Source organism: Aquarana catesbeiana, linkage group LG05, assembly GCF_042186555.1.
Source record: "Aquarana catesbeiana isolate 2022-GZ linkage group LG05, ASM4218655v1, whole genome shotgun sequence".
In the NCBI taxonomy this organism is placed as follows: domain Eukaryota; kingdom Metazoa; phylum Chordata; class Amphibia; order Anura; family Ranidae; genus Aquarana; species Aquarana catesbeiana.
In genome coordinates, this window is record NC_133328.1 from 324,409,316 (window position 1) to 324,435,252 (window position 25,937).

The following is a 25,937-nucleotide window of genomic DNA, read 5'->3' on the forward strand; positions in this document are numbered from 1 at the left end:
TTCAGCAGTAGGTAATTGCTAAATCAACTCAAAATCCTCTTTCATAAAGCAGGAGCAACATAGACATGTGACGTGGTTCATTCTCAATGATTCTAAAGATCCTCAGAAATCACAACACAGATTTTAATGTCAGTTTTCTAACAGTTTAGTGACACCTGCTTGTTTTTATTAGAAGGCTGGCAGATCTGTTCTGATAGAAAAAAAAAGTTTATATTTCTGTGCCTCTGCTGTGAATTTTGAAAATAAATATCTCCACAATAAGTGTATCTACAGAAGAGAATGACAGTTTGTTATAAAGTCTTTTTTATTGCTTTTTAAAACTATGTAATAATTTAGTGTGCTTAGTCTGGGCACATATTCTCTTTAAATAGTGTCAAAGTCATATTTCTTGTAAACTGAAGACACAGTGTTTCAGCCAATAATACATTTGGCTGGAACTGAGATGCTGAACCAGCAGCTGCTTTTACAGCGTTCAGTCAATGAGTGAAATGCTACCACAATGTCCACTCTCTTCCATGTTGCAGGCAAGGGGAAAACAGCAGAAATCTTTACACTGACAGCTTCCTAAAGTATAACTTAAGACAATTTTTTTTTTGTTTTGTTTTGGACAGAGTGCAGAGGAATTAGAACACTTATCAGGATTTTGTTGCTGTCTGTGCCCCCATTAGGGAGATTCAGCTTCTCTATTTGTCATGTTTACCTTTATCATCAGAAGTAAATGAAAATTTGGGGTTTTCACCGGAGCTGGAATAAAGGGAAATTATTCCAATGGGGGCATTAGTTCTGGTGATCCTGGTGATAATCAAGAGTTCCTTCAATTTGGAGGTATTAACTCTCACTTCCTGTTTTGGCTATGGGGCAGGAAGTGAAGAGAAATCTCCACAATGGGACACAGATTGCAAAAAACAGGGGTTATAACCCTCCCTCACTCTACCCAAAATGAAAAAGAGAGTTCTGCCTTTAGTTCTAGTTTAACTCTACAATCACTTTAACCCCCAGCCCTCTCCTTAGCATTACGTAGGAAACCACCACTTTTGGAGTTTTCAGAAAAGAAGCACACATGTAAGCAGCATTTTTTCAGTAATATAACGAGAGCATATAACAAATATTAGGCAGGTGTTATCAGAATTTGGCTGCAAAAGTAGGTGATGCACTCTCTTATACTGAATTTGCTTACTCTGATTTTAGAAGGTAAAGCAAGTCAGAAAGAGACTGCCTCTGGCTAAAGAACATCTGTAATTATTATTTTACTCATAGAAGCTCAGTATTATATGTGGTTGCTGCTTATAGACGTTTTTATGCAAATGGAGCCTGTCTTTGAATGTCCACTCCTCTAGACTGATTACCCACCCAGGCATTTTTTATTGGCACAACACCTTGCATCAGAGCTGGGGACTCCTGAATGGAACAGGGAGACAGGGTGTTGTTATGTTTTTAGAAAGCTATTTACAGCACCCTATGTACAACACCTGCCAACCCCTCCCACAAGTCATGATCTGCCAGGGTCTATGCTAAGGTATCTAATGAAAAATTTATCATTTTAAAGAAATGTTAATTGCGGGAAGAGGGTATTTAACATTAAATATAAGTATATTCATCTTTAACTTTAAGAAGCATAGGGCATGCATTGTGGTGCTTGTTAAATGTCAGCTTGAGTTAGACTCAATGAGAAATATAGCAGATGGGGAATAGATTATTCCTATTAGTAAGTAAAGATGCAATAATTTTCTGCTGTAGTGATTTGACACCTGATTCTACCCTTTCCCGCGATTTCACTTTGCAAAATCTCCACTACCCAAAGGAATTCTAGCTCTCTTTAACTGTAAAGTTGTTGCTGCTACCCATGGAACTGTTTGTTGAATAAAGACATTTTGGTTGTATACAGCTTTCTAACTGATGTGTGTTGTTGAGGTAGCACTTAATAAATGTGCCTTTATACTTTAAAAAAGGTACCTGTAAGTGATAAATATAGGAAGGAGGTAGCCAATTTCCTTGCTGAATGCAAATGGACATTGTTCAAAAATGATTTCATTGAAAATGTTGTGTAGCCAAATACCAGTGACGTTCAGATACCAATTATCATAACAGGATCAATTAGGAAATGATTAACTAATAGTGGACCAGGACCTATCAAAGCACAGCAGCAAATGAACTGTAGATTTTCAGGTTCTGACTGCACACAGCACATCTGGCCCTGCTTGCTCCAGAGGATTGGCATCTTTTACAACACCATTTCCACATGGAAATGGCCATCCAAGTAGACTAGACATGTTTGTTAGTATTTTTAATTAGAAAAAAACAAAAGCTCTGTATGTAGCTCATGATGAATGTTGTTTTACATTATTTCCTCATTCTAGATGTGATCTTTTTCCAAGTTTCACTGTTAAAGTTAAAATTACTTATATTGTGCTAATACTTATGTAATGTGGAGATAATGTATCAACCTCTCATTGTTGAGAATTTTTTCAAGGTGTCTCACAGCAATAATCAACTTATTCTGGAAAAATGTGACTGAAAAATGTAAGGCTCATTTACCCTTAAAAGAACCATTTAGATCTATTTCTGTTGCAAGCAAGGCACTTGTTAACGTGCTTTGCATTAAAGCAGCCCCTTATGAAAGGGCTGCCAATATACCCCAACAGGTAAAAAAGTAACTTGTATGGTATATGCACTGGGATGCATTAAGGTGCCTTGGGCTCTACTATACAATGCTTTGGGGTTTCATTCACAATGAATAGTACAGCAATGCACAATACATAAAGCAGGTGTACTGTATTACTAAGCGCAGTGGCAATGTTCATTAACATATGTGCTTCAGTGATGTTGCCACAAATGTCAATGGGCCCTAAGCTTCAAAACAATTGAGTACTGACAATTCCTAATGATAGTTTGTTGATACTGTATATCAAAGATCAAGATTAGAACTTTGTACTGCATTTCCTTATTACTGTACAGTATGTCTGAAATATTTAAAATGCAAATAACAGACAAACTAACAAAAAACAAATAAAAGAAACATTTAAAAAGAAGTATTAAAAAACGTAATTACCTTTCCCACATACTGAGGGTCTGGTCCCATGTGTTCTTCTAAAACAAAGAACTGATTCCAAACCCATCCACGTTTTGGCCGATGGTGAACTTCTGTCTCTCCTTCTATATGTTTGGTTTGATTTCTGATCACCTTTATGGAGGTGTGATGTGTTGCTCCATAACATCTCTGTACAAAACAGAGGCACACTAGAACAGGACAGATACCAGATGTGCTTGTAAATCTCATGGTAGGAAATGTTTCCTTCTTCTTTGCCTTGTATATTTGTAATCCAGCAACCTAGGTGTACTTGCTATGTAGCTAAATTTGATCTGGCAGAACAGTCCAGCATTGTCTTCCTTGAGCATCCATTATTTTTATTGATTTTCAGAAATTAAGACTGTATTTACATTGTGAAAAGAAAATATGTCTTAGCAGTGTCTCTGTGGAAATCCTCATAACGTTGTCCAGGAGACGGGCATGTTAAATCTAATGGAAATAAGTAAAGAGTACCATCAGGAAAGTAATTTACTTCTTTACCCTATTAGCAATTATTGATTTGTACATAAATATACAGTATAAAAGTTTTAATTGAAGAGTCTAATCAATGGAGGGACCAAATCTTTTCCACATAATAGTACACTTGTTTTATCCAAACTACTGTTTGATTCACAATAAAACAAATACTGTTACCAAAATGGTTTAATCACTTTATCTTACTAAACGCTCTAAAAGTAGTACACATTTTATGATTTGGGGATTGCATTTACATAACTGTAATTGTTGATGCTTTTATAAACATTAATGTCATTAAACAGCTTTCATCATTATTTTGGGTATTCGCTGGGTAGTTAATTTTCAGGCTTTATAAAGAAAAATAAACAGCAGAAAAAAAAATATTATTGCAAGCTATCTTTGTTGTAATTTGTAGACTAAAAAATCTCAAATTTGATTGGGGATACCCAGTGTAGAAAAATTGAGGATTCCACACCTTACAATCGCCCTAGAGAGAATCACTTTATTTTAAATGCAGCACTTAAATACCATTTCCATATTTCATCAGGTGGCTTTATGGGGTACTGAACAGAGCTTTTCTAAATAAAAAAACCCTTTAAAGTGGAACTTTAATTAAAAAAATGAGAACAGGCTTTTTTATTGCATAAGCTACATACTTTTTTACTGCTGAGTGTACTCATAGATGCTGCATAGTTTGTATAGATCTGCTTTTAATATGAATGTATACACAGACACTTAACTAAACTCTGATGCATATAAGTCTAACAGCATGTATCTTTTTTTGTGATTTTTTCCATGAGTAAGTTAAAGGAGTTTACTTGGGCGGGGGTTTTCCAGCACGTTAATGCATATGAAACATATGACTATTCATCTTGCATACAATAAATAAATAAATACATAAATATTAACAATAAAATAAAAAATATTGCATTGGCTTGCACCTTTTATCTGACTTTGTGCTATTAGATATGAAATGGAAATGAAAGGGATTTCAAAGCACTGATCTATCAAGGGCTCTGCCTGGACCATCTTCTAATATCACTTTCCAAAGATTCTCTGCATGCCATATGGTTAGTACATTGGCATATGTTGCATGAATGTGTGCTGACTGATACAAGATTCAGAGTAAAAGATACATTGTTTAGCTGATTCTTTCATGTTTATTTTCGGTGTGCAGACTAACTATATAGGCATACATTTGAGTTAATGTCATTATAGGCCTAGTTTGAAATATCAGTGAACAGTAGCATAGTGGTTAGCAATTCTGTCTCACAACACTGGGGTCCCTGCTTTGTTTCTCAGATGTAAAACTATCTGCATGGAGCTTGCATTTTCTTCCTGTGTTTGCATGGTTTTTCTCTAGGTAGTAGTTTCCTCTAGATACTCTGGTTTCCCCCGACACTCCAAAGACATGCTGGTAGGTTAATTGGCTCCTGTCCAAATTAACCTAAGCATGAGTGGGTGTGTATGTATGCATGTGCGATATCTTGGATTGTAAGCTTCTTGAGGGCAGGAACTTAAATAAATGCACATAACAGCTACTGTATTAATAGTTGGTGTGTTTGTACAAGCTCATTGGAATACTATTTTTGGTCTACTCTTTATCCACTTCAGGACCAACATGTTACACCCCCTTTTCATCTAGGCCATTTTTAAGTTTTTGGTGCTGTGATAGTTTGACTGACAGTTACTCACACAAAAGTTAGTTTGGGTACACTGTACTCATACTAACTTTATATAATAATCCCAACATCACTGGTGATCATTGGCATCTAAAATAGAAACATAAAAGAATGACGTAAAAAAAAATTAAAGGGGTTGTAAAGGTAATTTTATTTTTTTTTTAAAAATAACTAACATGTCATACTTACCTTCACTGTGCAGCTCGTTCTGCACAGAGTGGCCCCGAACCTGCTCTTCTGGGGTCCCTTGGCGGCTGTTTCAGCTCCTCCCCGCAAGAAATAACCACCTTAATGCAAGCTCCCTCGCATGGTGGTTAGTTGTTGCGGGCGCGCTCCCGTGATACAGCCGGCGGCTATAGCCGCTCGCTGTATCACTCGGCCCCGCCCCCGCCCCCGCGCGCCGCGTCATCGGATGTGATTGACAGCAGCACGAGCCAATGGCTGCGCTGCTTTCAATCCATCCACTGCAGCCAATCAGCAACCAGGCTGAGCTGCAATAGAGATGACGAGAACGAGCAGCGGAGATTCGAGGTGTCAGGTAAGTAAAACGGGGGGGCTGGGGGCGGCGGTATTGTCAAAAGTTTTTTCACCTTAATGCATATAATGCATTAAGGTGAAAAAATTTTTACCTTTACAACCCCTTTAAGACCTCCCTATTTTTATAAATATATTTATTCATTCTTTTTTTTTGTCTGAGTATAGATCTACTGTATGTTCATCCCAAGCTTGTTTGAATCCACTTACTGTTAACTGACTCACTACTTCTGCTGGAAGTCTATTCCAAGCATCAACTACTTTTTGGTAAAATAATACTTTCTAAGATTAGTTTTGACCTTTCCTCCTACTAGTTTGAGGGCATGTCTGCATGTTTTTGATCTTATCTTCATATTAAAATTACGGCCCTTCTTAGCTTCATATAAAAGAAAAAACTATCATTGGTGGTCAGTGTATTAGGCTGGGTTCACACTGCTGTGGTGCGGGAATGCAGCGAATTTACTGCGGGTTCCCGCATCACACCAACTCGCACGGCAGTTCACACTGCCATATGCGAACTGCTGGGGAGTGTCATACAATGTTAATGACACCCCCAGTTCAACCCGCATATCGCACTGCAAACTGACAATTCGGACATTTTCGGATCGCATAGGTGTGAACACCCATGCAATCCGATTCTGGTCCGAACAAAAAAAAGGGTCCTGTGCGAGTTTGGACCGAATGCGGTGCGATATCAGCCATACTAGCTGTATGGCTGATATCGCACAGCACAGACATCGCATGTGATGTGAACAGCAGTGCGCTGCGAATCACATATGATGTCTGCCACCGCAGCAGTGTGAACCCAGCCTTAAAGGCACTGTCAGGGAAGTACCAAGTATAGTGATGCTTCGAGGCGCACACAAATGCGCAGATGCAGCCCTGCGGGTGCCTGTGTTGCAGTGCACGGGAGCTTGCCACTGATACCGGCGCACATTCTTCACTGATGCTGGTGCTAAGTGGCCTATATAAGTTCAGTTGATTGCTGTCTGATCTACAGCTATTACCCATGTCCCTGCATCTGTTCCTGTGTTTGACTTCTGTTATTGACCCAGTTTGCCCTGTCCTTGCTTTGCCTCCTGCTCATCTGCCTGATTCTACATTGCTGAACTCTGCTTGTATCCTGACCATTCTCTGCCTACCATCCATGCCTGTATCTGACCATCTGCTGCTGACCTGGCTCATCTGAACTTGCATCCAGTTATCCACCTGTCCTGCTCTGCATTCTACCTGGTCCCTGCTGAGTGCAGTCCTTCTGCATCTTTTATTTGCCAGGTGTTAAAAATATGTAAAGTTAGATACGCTAAAAAATTAGTGATAAAAATAAATCCGTAAATAAATAATTGGATAATGCATGTATACACAGATAGTGATAATTATTTGAGATCGCTTATGTTACTACTAAACCAATATGCAGTTGATGATATCTCATAAAACATTCATATAGTAGTCCCCAATGAGTATAAACATCAAGTCCATATATTATCTTTTGGATAAAAACAGCTGGTGTTCACTGGTAGATTGACTTTCTCCCTTAATGAATAGAGTTCAGCCTACATTCCAATTACACCTTAAAATGCCTCACTGAGTTTTTGGTGATCCACTGGTATTTTGGCTCCAATAATTCAATTTTCGTTCATGCAAACAAATATAAAGAAAATGTATAGGTATCACATTAGAGCACATAGAGCAGTCAGTCGCCCACCGCAATCTCCTCCTCGCTCTGATCTGCACATGTGAATCAAAGCAATGCAAAGCACTACGGATGACGTCACTTGGCTCCTCTCGACGTGTTGCATCACATGTCACGTGACTTTATCAAGGGTAGCCATGTGACAGTCGGGCTCCATACTTATAGCGTGGCAGTTGCCATAGCGACTACGGTGGTTGATCATCATACTGATTCTACGCTTTCCCTTTATTATTAAAAACAGCTTATCAAATTCATAATAATCATTGACAATTGACAATGATTATTATGAATTTGATGAGCTGTTTTTAATAATAAAGGGAATACACTATAGTACACTATATACACATTATGTATATATACACTATTAATTTTTGAATATTACATTTTTTTCATCTTAATTTTATCACTTGAATATTAGAATATCATGTCACCTATAATAGATTTTAATAGAATTTTATATTGTCACATCACTATAAACTTTATATAATTTAGTAACACTGTAATACAAATCATGACACCACCTGTATATTCCATTAGCGCGTCAGTTTATTATAATTATTTTTTGCCAGATGCCTGTCAAGCACCTGCCGCCTGCTGTCTGCCTAATCCCGGGTCTGCTGTCTCTGCTGCCATCTGCTGTTTCAGCGATCTGACCTGTCTCTGGCGATGCACCTACTACCCACTGCCGTGGCTGGTGTAACTTTTTACAGGCACTCATACCTTGCTGTGCTCTCATGGACACGGTCACAACAACAGTAGTCCCAGAGCTGGGGCTGTATGAGAGGCCTCCGTCTACATGTCAGGCTCTGCCACAAGATAAATGACAGACATGCTCCAAAAATGGTTATGTTTTATATTGAATGGAATGGGGAAGACTTAGAACCTTTGCAAGGCTTTAATACTGCTGTTGCCCCTTTTGATCCTCTTCAATATCTGTACAACTGACACCGCGAGAGAGAGAGCATGGGGGAATTGACATAACACAGCCTGACAGAGGTTCTAAAAAGTTTTCACTCTACCAGAAAATGTGTCTTTTCCTGTCTTACTTTCTGTTCTGTCTGACATATTTGAAAGAAACAGGAATTGGCTGACATTGGACAACAACAATGTTTCTTCCTTTGGACAAGAAGGGTTTGCTTAAGCAACATAAGCTTGGGAAAAGGACAGGGCTCACAGAAAATTGGGGAGGTTTAGCAATATTGGTGATTTGGCACATTAATGAAATGTCACACATTAAATTAGTGGGAATGCTTCAGCAGTCCCACTATTGTTATTCGTTTTTATTAGTGGGAATGCTTCAGCAGTCCCACTATTGTTATTCATTTTTGTATTTACTATTATTATTCATTTTAATTTTAATTTTATACCGTACGTTTTTTGGCTCTGCGTAACTTCTTCATACTTTCAGCTATTAAAACCATTCAACTTTTAAAATGTTCAGCTCTTTCAGCTAATGATGGGACTTTTACTATTTATACTTTTTAAAATTTTTAGCTTTTTAACACTTTTTTAACATTGAAGTGAATGAGAGCATGCTTCAAATCCTTAAAATCTTCTTCCGTTCCCAAAAGTTTCAGCTCGTTCATACTTTCACCTACAGACGCCAAACAAACTTTAAAATGTTCACAAAATATTCAGCTATCTGGCTATATTTTTTCAGTTTGATATCTTTTACAGTTTTTGTGAAAAAGCTGTTTCAGTTTAGTGATCATTTCAGGAAATGTTATCGATTAAACTGAGTGTCTATTGGGGTGCTTAGAGTGGATGATGTCATACCTAGAGCACAGAGCCCTAAAAAAAAATGATCTTAGTTCCTTCTCTATAAATTGCTCTCACGCCCACAAGATATACTTGTCATACACAATTTATACATCAAAACGTAGGTATTTTCGTCTAGTTTCAGGCAATGTGCTCAGTTTTGTGATACACCTTTTACTTTTGGCTGGTTGAGCTTCCAAATGACAAGAGTTCTACACTTTCTTCCATTGACTGTCCTGTATAAAATTCTTCACATTTCCCAGCGAAACGCACAGCCAACTTCTTTTTTAAATCGCTGACATGCCCACATTTTTAAGTTTATCAACATAAATTTTATACCGATACGTTCACAAAGGCTGTGTGTCTCTAACAGTGAAGTCTCTGTTTCCATAGCATGTACTGTTGTGGATTTATTAAGGCTTGTTTGAAGGGTTCTCTCACACTGTCTCTCACTCAGGTAGATAGTGAGGAGATGTTTTTTAACAGTGTGTTCAGGGGACAGGCAGCTAGCAGATAGGGAGATGCTATTCAGCATTCCCATGCATTTTCTTCAGGAAATGCATTTTCTAGTTTATTTTTAATCGTAATTTTATTATTCCGTACGTTTTTTGGCTCTGCGGAACTTTTTAAAAGTAAAGCGGCGTTGTATTTAGTGCCACTTTACCGTCGTTTTAGTGGCACTATTCGGCCGCTAGCAGGGCGGTTTTAACCCCCGCTGCAGCACGTCAGCTAGATTCTGCCTAATATCTTGACTGGAGGACATCTAGCATCATCTAGCTGTATCCTCCCAGCCTGACTGTTCTTGCCCCACTCATTCTATTCATTGAATTTACTATAAGTTCTTTCAATAATAAAGGTTTTGAATCACACAAGGTTGTTACTTAGGATGGTCTGCGTGCATATTCAGCCTGCCTAAAATCTCCCGATCCTCGAGACTAACACCCACCCATTAAGACAATTTAATTTCTGTATAAATCCCCAGGCCATTGCTTGCATTAGGGCTGAGGGTCATTAATAAAACACTGAAGCTTTGATGTTTTCAGAAAACTATGTACAACACTTTGTTGGTCTCACCCACCAGCCATGATCTTTATCCTCTGCATAGAGAAACATAGAGACTCAATAATGACATCCATGGGTCTAAAATAAGGTGTGTGTGAAAACAGGTTGTATTTCAAAATATAATTTGCATGTTAATGAGGAGGGAGAAAGTGAAGGATAAGTATAGTAAGCAGTATAAACTTCAGTTTTAAGACACAAAAAAACTGCCAAATGTAAGCTAGTTAATTGTTTTAGTCAATTACATCTTTTATCTAGCTAATTGCAAGTTACCCACTTACATCATAGTGGTGTTACTAATGTAATACTGCTATTGTAGTCGAGCATATACATAAATGACAATGTATTTACACCTATCTCATAAGCAGAAAAACACAGACATAAATCAAAATATAAAGTATAAACATATGAAATGTTGCTTTTTAGAAATCAATTTTAACAACTACTTATCAATTTATATGTTTCTTTTGTGAAATAAATGTAAATAAGTGTTTGCTACATTTGCACTGAGCACCTTGTAATAACCTTAGGGGTATGTATTCAAATACTGCTTATTGTAAAATTGTTTTTGTAAAGCAGATCAAATGAGATACTGTTGAACTCATCTGCAGTGCTGGAAAGTCAATGAGCTATGAAGTGCCAATACCAATGTTCCTAACTGGATTGTTACCAACATTACACAAAGTGGGAAACGGCAACAGGGAGTTATTTATTTATTTATTTTGTTTATTCTAAAAGTGGGTGTGTGGATTCCCCAAGTATGTATTAATTTATATCACGTTTTTATTATTTCAATAGACAGTTAGTAAAATGTATTAATGTTACTGAATTGCAGATATTGCTTTTTTTTTTGCTGCACACATTTTACAGTATATAACCTTTATAACCTTTAGACCCCTTTCACACTGGCTTGCGGGATGTTAGGAAAAGTCCTGCAAGCAGCATCTTTGGAGCGTATTAGGAGCGCTTTATACAGCGCTTCCAAAATGCCCTGCCCATTGAAATGAATGGGCAGCGTTTCCAAAGCGCCTAAAAAGCGCTTCGGAAGCATTGCAACACAGGCATTTTTAACCCCTTTTTTGCCGAAAAAGTGCAGCTTAAACAGCGCTACAGCGCCGCTAAAACGAGCAGCGCTTTATCGCTAACACGGCCGCGGCCCCAGTGTGAAAGGGGTCTTAGCTTTATCTCAAATATTTGGATGCATATGGATTGAGAAATGAATAAGTAACTAACTAAATGGTATTTTTTAACCTAGTGTGTTTTAATTTAAAATACACAATAGAATTCACCAAAAATAAAAAATAGCACTGATGTACACTATGGTGTACGTTTATTAAACTGAAATAAGCCACGACAGTGACTACCACAGCTTATTTCAACTGTGCAGTAGCTTAATAAGTTGCATTGAGGACTGGAGATGATGATCTCCGCTTTTCATCACAGCTCAATGAGAAGCTGCTTGTGAAGTCAACAACAACAGTCAGTTTATTAGGGTGTGATGTAAGCACCCAACTGGCTGTTTGTGTAAATGATCTTACTCCTTGATAGCTGAGGAGGGAAATGGCCATGATATAATGAGAAAGTACAGGAATTATTCCCCCTACTTCCTCTGTTACTGTTCGGCAGCGCCTGTAGTATGTAGAACTAAATATATAAATAGTTACAAAGCTAGTCAGGTTGAAAAAAAAACACATATCCAAGTCCAGCTAGTTTAACCAATATATATATATATATATATATATATATATATATATATATATATATATATATATATATATATATATATATATATATATGGGTCTTAGGGGACCCTGGAGTCTAGTATGGTTAACACACTAACCCCCCAGCATATTCTTTTAAAGAATATGTTAACCTAATATTTCATATTCTTGATATGTACCTGCTGTACCATGTACTTGTATGAAAAAGCACCCTGTTCTGTTTGCATTGCTCCCTTTGAGTGTAATACCTGGTGTTCCTGCCAGTCCCCCTGCTTTCCTATTAAAAAAACTGACCACACTAGACATGAGAGCACAGTGCTGTCAGTTGTCTAGCTGTGCTGAGAACTCAGCCTGCTCCCCTTCAATAATCAGACTTGTCCTGACATGCCCCTGCCACCCCCCCCCCCCCATTCACTGGAGGGTGATCACTAACAAATGGGAAAAAAGGTGAAACTGAAAGGGTTGTTTTACAAGGTAGGTGAGGATTCACATATCATTTAATATAAAATTAATAAAATACCTATGTGAGAGGAATTATTCATAAGTAACTGTGTTTTTTATTTATATTAGGACATTCATGTGGCTCTTATAACCAAGTGTATTTATAGCTATACAAATGTATATGTATACATGTCTAGATATAAATAAAATAAAACAAAAATTGTTCCCTTTCACATATGTCTTTTTGATTAACTTTAATTTTATTTTTTAACTCTTATTTTTTTAACTTTTATAATTCATTTTTCATTAAGGAATATTTCAGCCCAAGGCTGCATATTTATTTCACTTTTCTTTTCAGTCAGAGAAAGAAATACCTTATAGAAATGTTAATAAATTGGCTCTCCTCCAAGAGCTGTATATATGGTGAAGAGGCGCTCTCTCCCTGCAATACCAGGACATACCAGGACAAGCAGCAGCGGGAGTCTCTGTGAGCAGAGGGTGGGGCCAAGCTACAGTGTGTATGTGTCTATGGATGCACACAGCCTGGCTTGGGAGCGAGCCTGCACATCTGACCCATAGCAAGTAGCTTGCTTTGGTGGCTGACACAGGAGAGGAGGATCAAAAAACACTGGTGGGGGATCCAAGAAGTGGAGGTTCAGGGCCATTCTGTGCAATTCCATTGCACAGGACAAGTGAGTATAATATGTTTGTTATTTTAAGTGAGAAAAAAAAAGTCTTTATAACCGGTTTAACACAGGCTAGGTGTAATTATTTGTTTAGTAAATCATCTCAGTAGTAAGTGATAATCTGTGTGTCAGATTCCCTGGTCCCTGGGGAGTAGAAATATTTCTGGAAACCAGAGCAAATAGATGCAATCTTCACTCTTGCAAAGTCTAAGAGAATCTAAAAATACAGAGATACATTGAATGCATGAAAATAAAGAAAATCATGTAATTTTAGGTAATATTTGGACTGTGTTTCCACTTATTGTATCCCCCAAGACATGCCAACAAAGAGATGTAACACAAAGAGTCCACGTTTATTTAGAAATAACTTATTTTGTTTAATAATAAATATAGTAATACAGTAACCAGTATAATAATAAACAATATAATATAATATGATATAATATAATATAGTATATATACTATATTATACAATATGTAGGAATAGAATACAATGGTATATATAATATAATATAATATAATATAATATAATATTTATATTATATTATAATTATAGAATAATTTATCCAAAAATGATTCTGATCATATTAGAATTGTTTCAATTTGAGATTTCAACAAATTCATGTAACTTTTTAATAACGAAATATAATTTATATCACTGCAGTGTTCCACTTTCAGAATATTTTTTTCAGATCTCTTCACAGAATCATACCTGAAATGATTAATGTTCTTCTTGTAGGGCACAGCAAAATTAGTGTTAAGTACAGATAAATTAACATGCTTTCACAGACATCATCAGCACTAAGTGGATGTAAGAGAACCCCTTTTCACCTCTGTGGTGAATAGAGATTACCTATTGTACATGACAAAAGTTATTACTATACATTAAAGGAGGCAAATGCAACTGACCACCTACAGAAAGAAACAACTACGTACATCTGATAGCTACTTTCACATATAGACCTAATGTTAACGTAACATAAAATAACGTCAATTCCAAAAAACTCCTAAAATATATGTAAATCCAACATTTTTTTGGTTTGCATAGAGCTAGGGAGTATTAAAACTTCAGATTGTTTTGCTGCCTGTGTTCCCACTGGAAAGCATCTATATTTAACCTCATCATCTCCATTACAAATAAATGAAGGAAAATCCAAAAATGTATAGTTGTCACAGTGGGGTAGATTTACTAAAACTGGTGCACTCAGAAACTGCTGCAGCTGTGCACAGTAGACAATCAGCTTCTAATGCCGGCCATACACGGTTTGAATTTTGAAAGAATTTTCTTTAGAAAATCGTATCTAAGAATTTTCATACGAATTTCGCACTATTAGTGGGCTGCAGCAATGGCCAATTTTCGTGTGGCAATCAAATTTGAGGAATTGAAAATTTTTTGAAAAACAAATGATTTTCTAATCAATGATGGGAGAATCGTGTGAATAATGTAATAAGAAAAAAAAATGTGCATGTGCAAGAAAAGAAAATTTACAGAGAGAAAAGAAGATCACAAAAAAAAACAACTTTCTGAGTTTGAAAAGAAAATTTGTTCGAAATTCGACCATGTACGGCCTGCTTAAGTTTAGTTTTGTTTTGTTTTTTGAGACAGGATCTGTAGAGAAAACTCACTGACAGGATATTGACAGAAAAAAAAATCTCATTTTTTTGTTCTTTTTTTTCACAATGAAAAGAAAATTAGTCTAGGTTTACATGAACTTTAAAGGTAAGTTGACCTTTCAAAAAATAATAAATACACATATTTTAGCAGGAAAGAATATAATTGTTTTTTTTTTTTTACAGGAGTCTATGTAATGTTGGTGTTTTTTGAGGATCCTAGTTTGAAAATACTGGGTCTCCTAAAGATTAGGGATTTGGACATAGTATTAACAACATTTAGCTCAATGAATATGGTCAGTCTTTGTATACTTTGAATACACAGTAATGTGCAATGGAAAGTAAAAAAAGGACTTACAGGTAAATGAATGAATCACCTAACTCACTAAATGATTATTCTCTCTACTTGGTAAAGCAAGGTATTAGCAATAATTTTTTAGTGTATGGATATGCACCGAGGGATTAGGCTCCAGTAGAGAGTGAAACAGAAGCCAGCCAAAACATAGCCTTTTTGGTGTTCATTGAATGGGTGAGCAAAATGGGGTGCATGCCTAACTACTATGCTGGGCCTCCAGTTGCAGCAGGAATTCATTTATTTAGCAGTCACAAATCATCATTCATCATCATTAATCACTTCAATAAAGGGCACTTATACACTTAGCTGCCCAGTCCAATTATCAGTTTTCAGCTCTCTCACATTTTAAATTTGCGCTGTAACCAAACAAAATGTTTAGCATTTTTATTCCACAAATAGAGCTTTCTTTTGGTGGTATTTGATCACCTCTGGGTTTTTTATTTTTTGCGCTACCAAAAAAGGATGAAAATTTTGAAAAAAAAACTTTTTTGTTTTTGTTACAAAACTTTGTAAATAAGTAAGTTTTCTCCTTCACTGATGGTCACTGATGAGGCTGCGGTGATGGGCACTGATAAGGCAGTACTGATTGGCACTGATGAGGTGGCACTTATATGCAGCACTGATAGGCACTGATAGGTGGCACTGATGGGCACTATTAGGTGGCACTGATATACAGCACTGATGGGCACTGATAGGTAGCACTTATGGGTACTCATGGGCGACACTGATGGGGACTGATGGGCACTCATATGTGGGACTAATGGGCACTAATAGGTGGCACTGAAGGGCACTCATAGGTGGCACTAATAGGCGCTCATAGGTGGCACTGATAGGTGGCACTGGAGGGCACGTAAAGGTCGCACTGATAGATGGCACTGATAGGCAGCACTGATCAGAGGTGCTGGCAGGCATCACTGAGGGCCACAGAGTGCCATTCCTAATGGTCAATGATTGCCACCCCTGGTGGGCTCTAGTGGGCTTACCTGGTGGTCATGGGTGGGCATCCCTGGTGGCCATAGGTGGGCATCCCTGGTGGTCCTGGGTGGGCATCCTCAGGGGGGCTGCACTAATAATCAATCAGTACAAACCCCCCATCAGGAGAGCAGCCAATCAGCTCTCCTCTACTCGGGTCTGTCAGTGCAAGTAGAGGAAAAGCCAATACATGGCTTTTCCTGTTTACACTGTGATTAGCTGTGATTGGGCACAGCTGATCACATGGTAAAGAGCCTCTGTCAGAGGCTCTTTACCTAGATTGGAGATGCGGTGTGTTAGAATGACACACCACACCACCCATCGCCACGATATGCGCCCCCGGGGGCGTGCAATTGCATCTTATCCTGCTGGACATCATATGACTATGACATCATTTATCTTTCCCAGTCAGTCTAACTGAACCACTTTCGGGCCATCATTCTGCTATAGGCCGGGCGGGAAATGGTTAATAAGGCTTCACATCATTGGATGACATGATTGACAATGGAGTTACACAGTGGGGCATTTTGTTTTTTTCAATAAAGGGCTTGTCAAAGTATGTGGTGTGTTTTAACAATGTAAAAAACAATTTTTTTTAAGGTGCCACAAGTAACACAAATAAATTGTACAATATCTACATTTTATTACAGCATAGGCATTAGAAAAACAACATACTGTATTGTAGTGTTGTTGAGTGTTTATGTTATTTACAAACATTACAATATTGATTATCTTAGGATGGTCTTCATGCAGGTTTTATCTTTCCTATGGCCTGCTGATATCCTCATGGGTGATCCTATAGGTTCCTGCACCCTGTTTTATGATTGTTATCTGTCAAATGATCCTGAGCTCCTGGTAAGATGCCCTCCAAATGATCCTTTTATATGTGTACAATTAAGTGTAAACTCTAAAATTATGTATGTTTGCATCAAAAAATATTGTTTGTAACCATTGTCTTTTTGCTTCTAGTAGAATTACTATGCAGTACTGTAAAATCTCCTGAAGGAGTTATAATTACTGCATGTCTTTTCAAGCCACAGGGATGTCTCTTGATGTTTTTTAACACTCAACAACACTACAAAATGTTGTTTTTTATAATGCTCATGCTGTAATAAAATGTGGATATTTTATTATACATTTGTGATACTGGTGGCACCTTAAATATCCCTTTATTTTTGTTTTTCACATTGTTATAGTATTTCCCCATGGATGTGGTACCTTTGATTCCCAGGCTGTCTGTTTTTTCACATTTAACTTATGTGGTGTGTTTATATACTGTTTACTGTTTTTTTTTTTTAATAAATAGGGGTATACTACTTGTTCAAATGGGGAGGGGGGCCCTGTATTTTTTAAGGGAGCTTCAAGATTTTGATAACCCTCCTGCCCATAGACCTCCAAACCTTCAAGCTAAGGTTATCTTCATCAACATGGGGACAGGGTGCTTTGCTAGAGGGACACTATGAGTAAGGCCCGTAGGGTCTGAAACACATCAATGTTTCAGTGCTGGATTTTCTCCTCCTTTTACCACATGATGTATAATAAAGCTTGTTCAATTGCACTACATCAAGCTGCTGGCTCTTTTGATCCTGACTTTGCTAGAAGGGTCTTTCCTAGAAAGGTACCCTCCCTATGCATAGGACATGCAGCTTATATTGTTCAGAAGGGGGGGGGTGTTCAGCAAACCTCCAATGAACCAACCCTAGACACAGGTCATATCTACATGCTCCCTAATTTGAGAAAAGATGTTTAGATATCACTTATTTTCAAGTATTTACTCATGCCAAAGGCAGTTAAAAAATGTGTGATACTTATTATAAATGGGATTTTTTAAAAATATTTTATACTGTTGAAATTAAAAATAAAACTATACAGTTTAAATATGAGTATAATTTTTGGTAGACAGAAACACGTAAATATTCTGAACCACTTTTTTCATATACAGCTGCATTATAAAGTTTGTACAATTCTAGAAAAAAAAACGTTGTTAAAGGTTATTGTTTAGAACACATTCTTCTTCTTGTCAATCAAGCAATCAAACAAAAATCCTGCCTAGCTGGTGATTTTCTTGTGTGACAGTCAAATTTGACAGTTGTATGTGGTATGCTTGAAAAAAATAGCACATCTAAAAAAATCTAACATCATAAAAAAAAATTTGGATAGAAAAGTGTGTGCTGCCATGTTTATATAAAAATTGATATGGTCAACAATGTGGATATGTCATTTACATACCTTTTGGTCAGACATGCAGCTCCTTCCCCATATAAAAGAACAAGGTAGCAACTAATTCCAACCTCCCTGAAATTAGTAGGTATGCTATTTCTCTAATTGCTTCTGCAACTAAAAAGCATTTCTCACAATGTTGGGGATTTACAAAATATTTGCCTTAAAGCAAAGTCATGGTCCATTCTAACAGTCAATCAAATAAGAGGTAAAGGCTCTGTATTATATGCATATTTTTTTTATCCAAAAAAGATTTTTATTAAAGATTTAGCATCATAAATTGCCAACTTTACATCACAGTGCAAAACACAGCTAAAAAAAAAATTGTCAATGAAGTCAAACCACATTTTTGTAAATATTTTATTATATCTTTTTATGTGACAACACTGAAAAAATGACACTTTGCTACAATGTAAAGTAGTAAGTGTACAGCTTTATAACAGTGTAAATTTGCTGTCCCCTCAAAATCACTCAACACTAGGGATGAGCTTCGTGTTCGAGTCGAACCCATGTTCGACTCGAACATCGTCTGTTCGCCCGTTCACCGAAGTGCGAACAATATGGGCCGAATTTGGCGCGTCACGGCCCATAATTCACTGCGGCATCGCAGTGCATTGCTGGCTGATGATTGGCCAAGCATGCACTATGACCCGCATGCTTGGCCAATCACAGCGCCGTCTGAACAGAGAGCCGTAATTGGCCAAAGCCAAGGAGGCTTTGGCCAATTATGGCTCAGGGGATTTAGCACATGCCCCACACTATATAAGGCCACCTGCACGGTGGCCCTGTGTAGTGTGTGTTCCGGCGTTCATAGATAGAGAGAGAGAGAGACAGACAGTGTCATTTGATTTGAGTTAGATAGATTAGGCAGAACAGTCAGTCAGTTAGCTGCACTTACAGTGTATTGTGTATATATATATATATGCATCCCAGGTGTTGCATATATATATATATATATATATATATATATATATATATATATATATATATATATATATATATACACTGTATTCAGTTTAGCTAGATCCGTTACTGTTATCTTCTTACTGACAGGCAGGCTTGTCTTGTTACAGTATTTACAGCTACCTGAAGAAAATTGCTGGTGTTCTTTTGATCCTATTAGTACCACAGTCAGGCAGCTAGACTATTTACAGTTAGTGCAGTGCGTCCTGCTCACAGTGTTCAGCTAAAACTACAAGTTAGTGGGGTGCGTCCTGCTCACAGTGTTCAGCTAAACCTACAAGTTAGTGGGGTGCGTCCTGCTCACAGTGTTCAGCTAAACCTACAAGTTAGTGTGGTGTGTCCACCTCACAGTGTTCAGCTAAACCTAGAGGTTAGTGCGGTGCGTCCTGCTCACAGTGTTCAGCTAAAACTACAAGTTAGTGCTGTGCGTCCCCCTCACAGTGTTCAGCTAAACCTACAAGTTAGCGTAGTGAGACCTCTGCACAGTGTTCATCTAAAGCTACAAGTTAGTGCAGTGCGTCCTGCTCACAGTGTTCAGCTAGATCCGTTCCTGTTATCTTCTTACTGACAGGCAGGCTTGTCTTGTTACAGTATTTACAGCTACCTGAAGAAAATTGCTGGTGTTCTTTTGATCCTATTAGTACCACAGTCAGGCAGCTAGACTATTTACAGTTAGTGCAGTGCGTCCTGCTCAAGTGTTCAGCTAAACCTACAAGTTTGTGTAGTGAGACCTCTGCACAGTGTTCATCTAAAGCTACAAGTTAGTGCAGTGCGTCCTGCTCACAGTGTTCAGCTAGATCCGTTCCAGTTATCTTCTTACTGACAGGTAGGCTTGTCTTGTTACAGTATTTACAGCTACCTGAAGAAAATTGCTGGTGTTCTTTTGATCCTATTAGTACCACAGTCAGGCAGCTAGACTATTTACAGTTAGTGCAGTGCGTCCTGCTCACAGTGTTCAGCTAAAACTACAAGTTAGTGGGGTGCGTCCTGCTCACAGTGTTCAGCTAAACCTACAAGTTAGAGTAGTGCGTCTACCTCACAGTGTTCAGCTAAACCTACAAGTTAGTGCGGTACGTCCTGCTCACAGTGTTCAGCTAAAACTACAAGTTAGTGTGGTGCATCCACCTCACAGTGTTCAGCTAAACCTAGAAGTTAGTGCGGTGCGTCCTGCTCACAGTGTTCAGCTAAAACTACAAGTTAGTGCTGTGCGTCCTCCTCACAGTGTTCAGCTAAACCTACAAGTTAGCGTAGTGAGACCTCTGCACAGTGTTCATCTAAAGCTACAAGTTAGAGCAGTGCGTCCTGCTCACAGTGTTCAGCTAGATCTGTTCCTGTTATCTTCTTACTGACAGGCAGGCTTGTCTTGTTACAGTATTTACAGCTACCTGAAGAAAAATGCTGGTGTTCTTTTGATCCTATTAGTACCACATTCAGGCAGCTAGACTATTTACAGTTAGTGCAGTGCGTCCTGCTCACAGTGTTCAGCTAAAGCTACAAGTTAGTGTGGTGCGTCCACCTCACAGTGTTCAGCTAAACCTACAAGTTAGTGCGGTGCGTCCTGCTCACAGTGTTCAGCTAGATCCGTTCCTGTTATCTTCTTATTGACAGGAAGGCTTGTCTTGTTACAGTATTTACAGCTACCTGAAGAAAATTGCTGGTGTTCTTTTGATCCTATTAGTACCACAGTCAGGCAACTAGACTATTTACAGTTAGTGCAGTGCGTCCTGCTCACAGTGTTCAGCTAAAACTACAAGTTAGTGGGGTACGTCCACCTCACAGTGTTCAGCTAAACCTAGAAGTTAGTGCGGTGCGTCCTGCTCACAGTGTTCAGCTAAAACTACAAGTTAATGCAGTGCGTCCTGCTCACAGTGTTCAGCTAAACCTACAAGTTAGTGTAGTGAGACCTCTGCACAGTGTGCATAAAAAGCTACAAGTTAGTGCAGTGCGTCCTGCTCACAGTGTTCAGCTAGATCCGTTCCTGTTATCTTCTTACTGACAGGCAGGCTTGTCTTGTTACAGTATTTACAGCTACCTGAAGAAAATTGCTGGTGTTCTTTTGATCCTATTAGTACCACAGTCAGGCAGCTAGACTATTTACAGTTAGTGCAGTGCGTCCTGCTCACAGTGTTCAGCTAAAACTACAAGTTAGTGTGGTGCGTCCACCTCACAGTGTTCAGCTAAAACTACAAGTTAGTGCGGTGCGTCTACCTCACAGTGTTCATCTAAACCTACAAGTTAGTGCTGTGCGTCCTGCTCACAGTGTTCAGCTAAAACTACAAGTTAGTGTGGTGCGTCCACCTCACAGTGTTCAGCTAAAACTACAAGTTAGTGCGGTGTGTCTACCTCACAGTGTTCAGCTAAACCTACAAGTTAGTGCTGTGCGTCCTGCTCACAGTGTTCAGCTAAAACTACAAGTTAGTGTGGTGCGTCCACCTCACAGTGTTCAGCTAAAACCACAAGTTAGTGCGGTGCGTCCACCTCACAGTGTTCAGCTAAACCTACAAGTTAGTGCGGTGCGTCCTGCTCACAGTGTACATCTAAAACTACAAGTTAGTGCTGTGCGTCCTGCTCACAGTGTTCAGCTAAAACTACATGTTAGTGTGGTGCGTCCTCCTCACAGTGTCCAGCTAAACCTACAAGTTATTTTTTTGCGAGCTCTGCACAGTGTTCAGCTAAAGCTACCTGTAGAAGGTTGGTGGTGTTTTCCTGATCCTATCACTACCGCAGGCAGCTAAAAAAGCTACAAGTTAGTTTTTTGCGAGCTCTGCACAGTGTTCAGCTAAAGCTACCTGTAGAAGGTTGGTGGTGTTCTCATACTACAGGCAGGCAGTTGATTTTGCTAGCTGCAGTATCAGTATATATCCCAGCTTAGTGCAGCTACAGGCCATTAGTATGTCTGGAAGGCCAAGAAGGAGAGGCAGACAGTCACAAGCCAATAAGAGAGGGCAAGCAGGCTCTGTGTCTAGTGCTGGTCGTGGAGACGGTGTATCCTCATCAGCACGAGGCCGTGGGACACGCTTGGCCTTTTTTTCGGCAGCTGGCCGTGTTGAGCCGCAACATGCGGAAGACTTGGTCGAGTGGATGACCAAGCCGTCCTCATCCTCCTCATCCTCTCTCACCCATGCCCAGGGTACTTTGTCTGGCAAAGCAGCGGCCTCAATGTCATCAGTGACTCCTTCCCTAGCCCCACCATGTCCTCCTGAGGAGTCCCTCGAACTATTTGACCACAGTGTTGGGTACATGCTCCAGGAGGATGCCCAGCGTTTGGAAGGCTCTGATGATGATACTGAGCTCGATGAAGGCAGTAACGTGAGCACGGACAGAGGGGGTGCCCAAGAAGGACAGCAATCTGGCAGTCATGCTCCCCCTGCTGCAGCATACTGCCAGGTTTGCTCCAGTGATGAGGAGGGAGGGGATGATGAGGTCACTGACTCAACGTGGGTGCCTGATAGGAGACTGGAGGAGGAGGAGATGGCACATCACCAACGAGGCAGGATGCCCTCCAGGGGCCAGCCTAAGGACAGCACCTTGACCACATGTGCAGGGCGCTGCTGTCTCTGCGCGTTATTCAAAAAGTTCTTTGGTGTGGGCCTTTTTTGAGACGAGTGCATCAGATCGCACCGCTGCTATTTGCAACATATGTCTCAAGCGTATCTCGCATGGCCAAAACATCTCCCGCTTGGGTACCACATGCTTGACAAGACATATGTTGACCTGCCATGCAGTTCGTTGGCAAGCGTATCTAAAAGACCTACACCAAATAACAAAGAGGACCTCTCCTTGCTCCTCATCAGCTGAGATCTCCAACCCCACTATACCTTTAGTCCTCTCTGAGACCTGCACTGAGAGGAATGAAGGTGTAGAATTAGGTGTGTCACAGCCAAGTACTTGTGGGCAATCTGCTTTTGGTACACCGATGTCAGATTGTACCAGGCAAATTTCCCTGCCCCAGCTGCTGCACCGCCGAAAGAAGTTTGCTCCCAGCCATCCACATGCCCAGCGGTTGAATGCTAGCTTGGCAAAATTGCTAGCACTTCAACTGCTGCCTTTTCTGTTGGTAGACTCTGCCCCCTTCCGTGAGTTTGTGGAATGTGCGGTTCCTCAGTGGCAGGTACCCAAACGTCACTTTTTCTCACGGAAGGCGATTCTGGCTCTCTACCGGCATGTGGAAGGCAATGTCCATGCCTCGCTGGACAGGGCGGTCAGCGGTAAGGTGCATATTACCGCTGACTCATGGTCCAGCAGGCATGGACAGGGACGTTTCACGGCGTATTGGGTGACTCTGCTGGCAGCTGGGAAGGATGCAGGACAAGGTGCAGTAGTGTTGGAGGTTGTTCCGCCACCACGCCTCCAAAATGCTAATGATTGTGACACACCTCTCTCCTCCACCCCCTCCTCTTCTTCTTCCTCCATGGCCTCTTCCTGTGCTTTGTCCTCGGAACCAGCGGTGCTCCGTAGCCGTTCAAGGGGCTACGAAAGTACGCAGGCCAAAAGATGCCATGCGGTGCTTGAGCTGGTGTGCTTGGGGGACAGGAGCCACACTGGAGCAGAGGTTCTGTCAGCTCTGCAGGGGCAGGTTCAGAGGTGGTTGACGCCACGCCAACTTAAGGCAGGAATGGTGGTTTGTGACAATGGCACCAACCTCCTCTCTGCCCTCTGACAGGGACAAATGACCCATGTGCCCTGTTTGGCTCACGTCCTTAACTTGGTGGTGAAGCGGTTCTTGGGCAGGTACCCGGGCTTACAGGATGTCCTGAGGCAGGCCAGGAAAGTCTGTGTGCATTTCCGCCAATCATATAATGCCAGTGCTTGGCTGACGGACCTCCAAAAGGAGTTTAACCTGCCCAAGAACCGCCTAATCTGTGACATGCCCACCAGGTGGAACTGAACGTTGGCCATGCTGCAGCGGCTGCACACACAGCAGAGGGCCATCAATGAGTACCTGTGCGACTATGGCACCAGGACAGGGTCAGGGGAGATTGTTTTTTTTCCCCACGCCAGTGGGCCATGATCAGGGATGCATGCACTGTCCTGTCACCATTTGAGGAGGCCACGAGGATGGTGAGCAGTGACAGTGCATGCATCAGTGACACTGTCCCCCTTGTCCACCTGTTGGAGCACACGCTTCGTGGAATAATGGACTGGGCACTTGAGGCAGAACAGAGGCAGGAAGAGGAAGACTTCCTTAGCTCTCAAGGCCCCCTTTATCCAGACAGTGTTCCTGCGTGCCCGCCGATCACACAGGAAGAGGAGGAGGAGAAGGAGGAAGATTGTGTCAGTATGGAGGTGGAGCCTCGCACTCAGCATCAGCAGCAGGCTTTAAGGGATCAGTCCCAAGAAACACATGGACTTGTACGTGGCTGGGAGGAGGTGGCTGCGGACCATGTCGTCCTTAGTGACCCAGAGGACCGAATGCCTCAGCAAACCTACGCTGCATGGCCTCCCTGATCCTGCAAAGCCTGCGTAAGGATCCTCGTATTCGTGGTATCAAGGAGAAGGACCAATACTGGCTGGCAACTCTCCTTGATCCACGTTACAAGGGTAAGGTTGCGGACCTTATCTTGCCATTGCAGAGGGAGCAGAGGATGAAACATCTTCGGGAGGCCTTGCAGAAAGGTCTGTGCAACACGTTCCCAGAGACTGGGAGGTTACAAACTCCTGTTTCTGGACAACGTGTTGCTCAGGCTTCGGTCAGTCAAAGAAGGAGCGGTGGAGAAGGTGGCCGTCTGACCGATGCGTTCAGACAATTTTTTGTTCCGCAGCCCCAAGGTATGATCGGTTCCAGCAACCATCGCCAGCGTCTGTTTTACATGGTGCAGGAATACCTAGGGGCAAGATCTGACTTGGACACCTTTCCCACCGAAAATCCTCTGGGTTACTGGGTCTTGAGGATGGATCACTGGCCAGAGCTTGCACAGTATGCAATTGAGCTACTGGCCTGTCCTGCATCCAGCGTTCTTTCGGAACGCACATTCAGTGCTGCTGGAGGCTTTGTAACCGATCACAGGGTGCGTCTGTCCACCGACTCGGTCGATCGACTGACCTTCATAAAAATGAATCAGTCTTGGATCACCACCAGCTACCAAGCACCTGATGCTGATGTAACCGAATAATTTTTTTTGAAATCTCAGATCCCTTCAAAGACTGCCTATGCTGATGCTGAGTGACTATCCCTGAGTAATTATCCTCTTCCTCCTCAATCATCACGCTGATAGCTTGTAAGAACATTTTTGGTTCTGGGCGCCACCACCAGTGCCTAAGGCCCAATTTTTCAGCCCCTGTTTAACAGGGGCGTGTAATTACAATTTTTGATGCAATACTTTGCAGCAGGGCTCGTTTCTGCGTTACAACTACAGTATCTGTGAGGGGTTGCAGTGTTGTGGCACCAGCACCAGTGCCTAAGGCCCAATTTTTCAGCCCCTGTTTAACAGGGGCGTGTTATTACAATTTTTGACGCAATACTTTGCAGCAGGGCTCATTTCTGCGTTCCAACTAGAGTATCTGTGAGGAGTTGCAGTGTTGAGGCACCAGCACCAGTGCCTAAGGCCTCATTTTTCAGCCCCTGTTCAACAGGGGCATGTAATTACAATTCTTGATCTAATATTTCACAGCAGGGCCCATTACTGCACCCACCAAGAGCGAGCGAGGACTTACAGTGTTGTGGCACCACCACCACCAAAGGCCCAATTTTTCTGCCC

General features: G+C 40.5%; 1 protein-coding gene across 1 annotated transcript in view; it reads right to left on the reverse strand.

Annotated features, from left to right (window-relative positions):
- The window catches only part of CDH18 (cadherin 18), a 1,382,204-nt gene that overhangs the window by 1,085,754 nt on the left and 270,513 nt on the right, over window positions 1–25,937 (reverse strand). Inside the window, exon 2 of the mRNA XM_073630863.1 lies at window positions 3,050–3,517. Coding sequence (XP_073486964.1) covers window positions 3,050–3,277 — 228 coding nt within the window. The 5' untranslated portion in view covers window positions 3,278–3,517. The remainder of the gene's footprint in view (window positions 1–3,049; window positions 3,518–25,937) is intronic.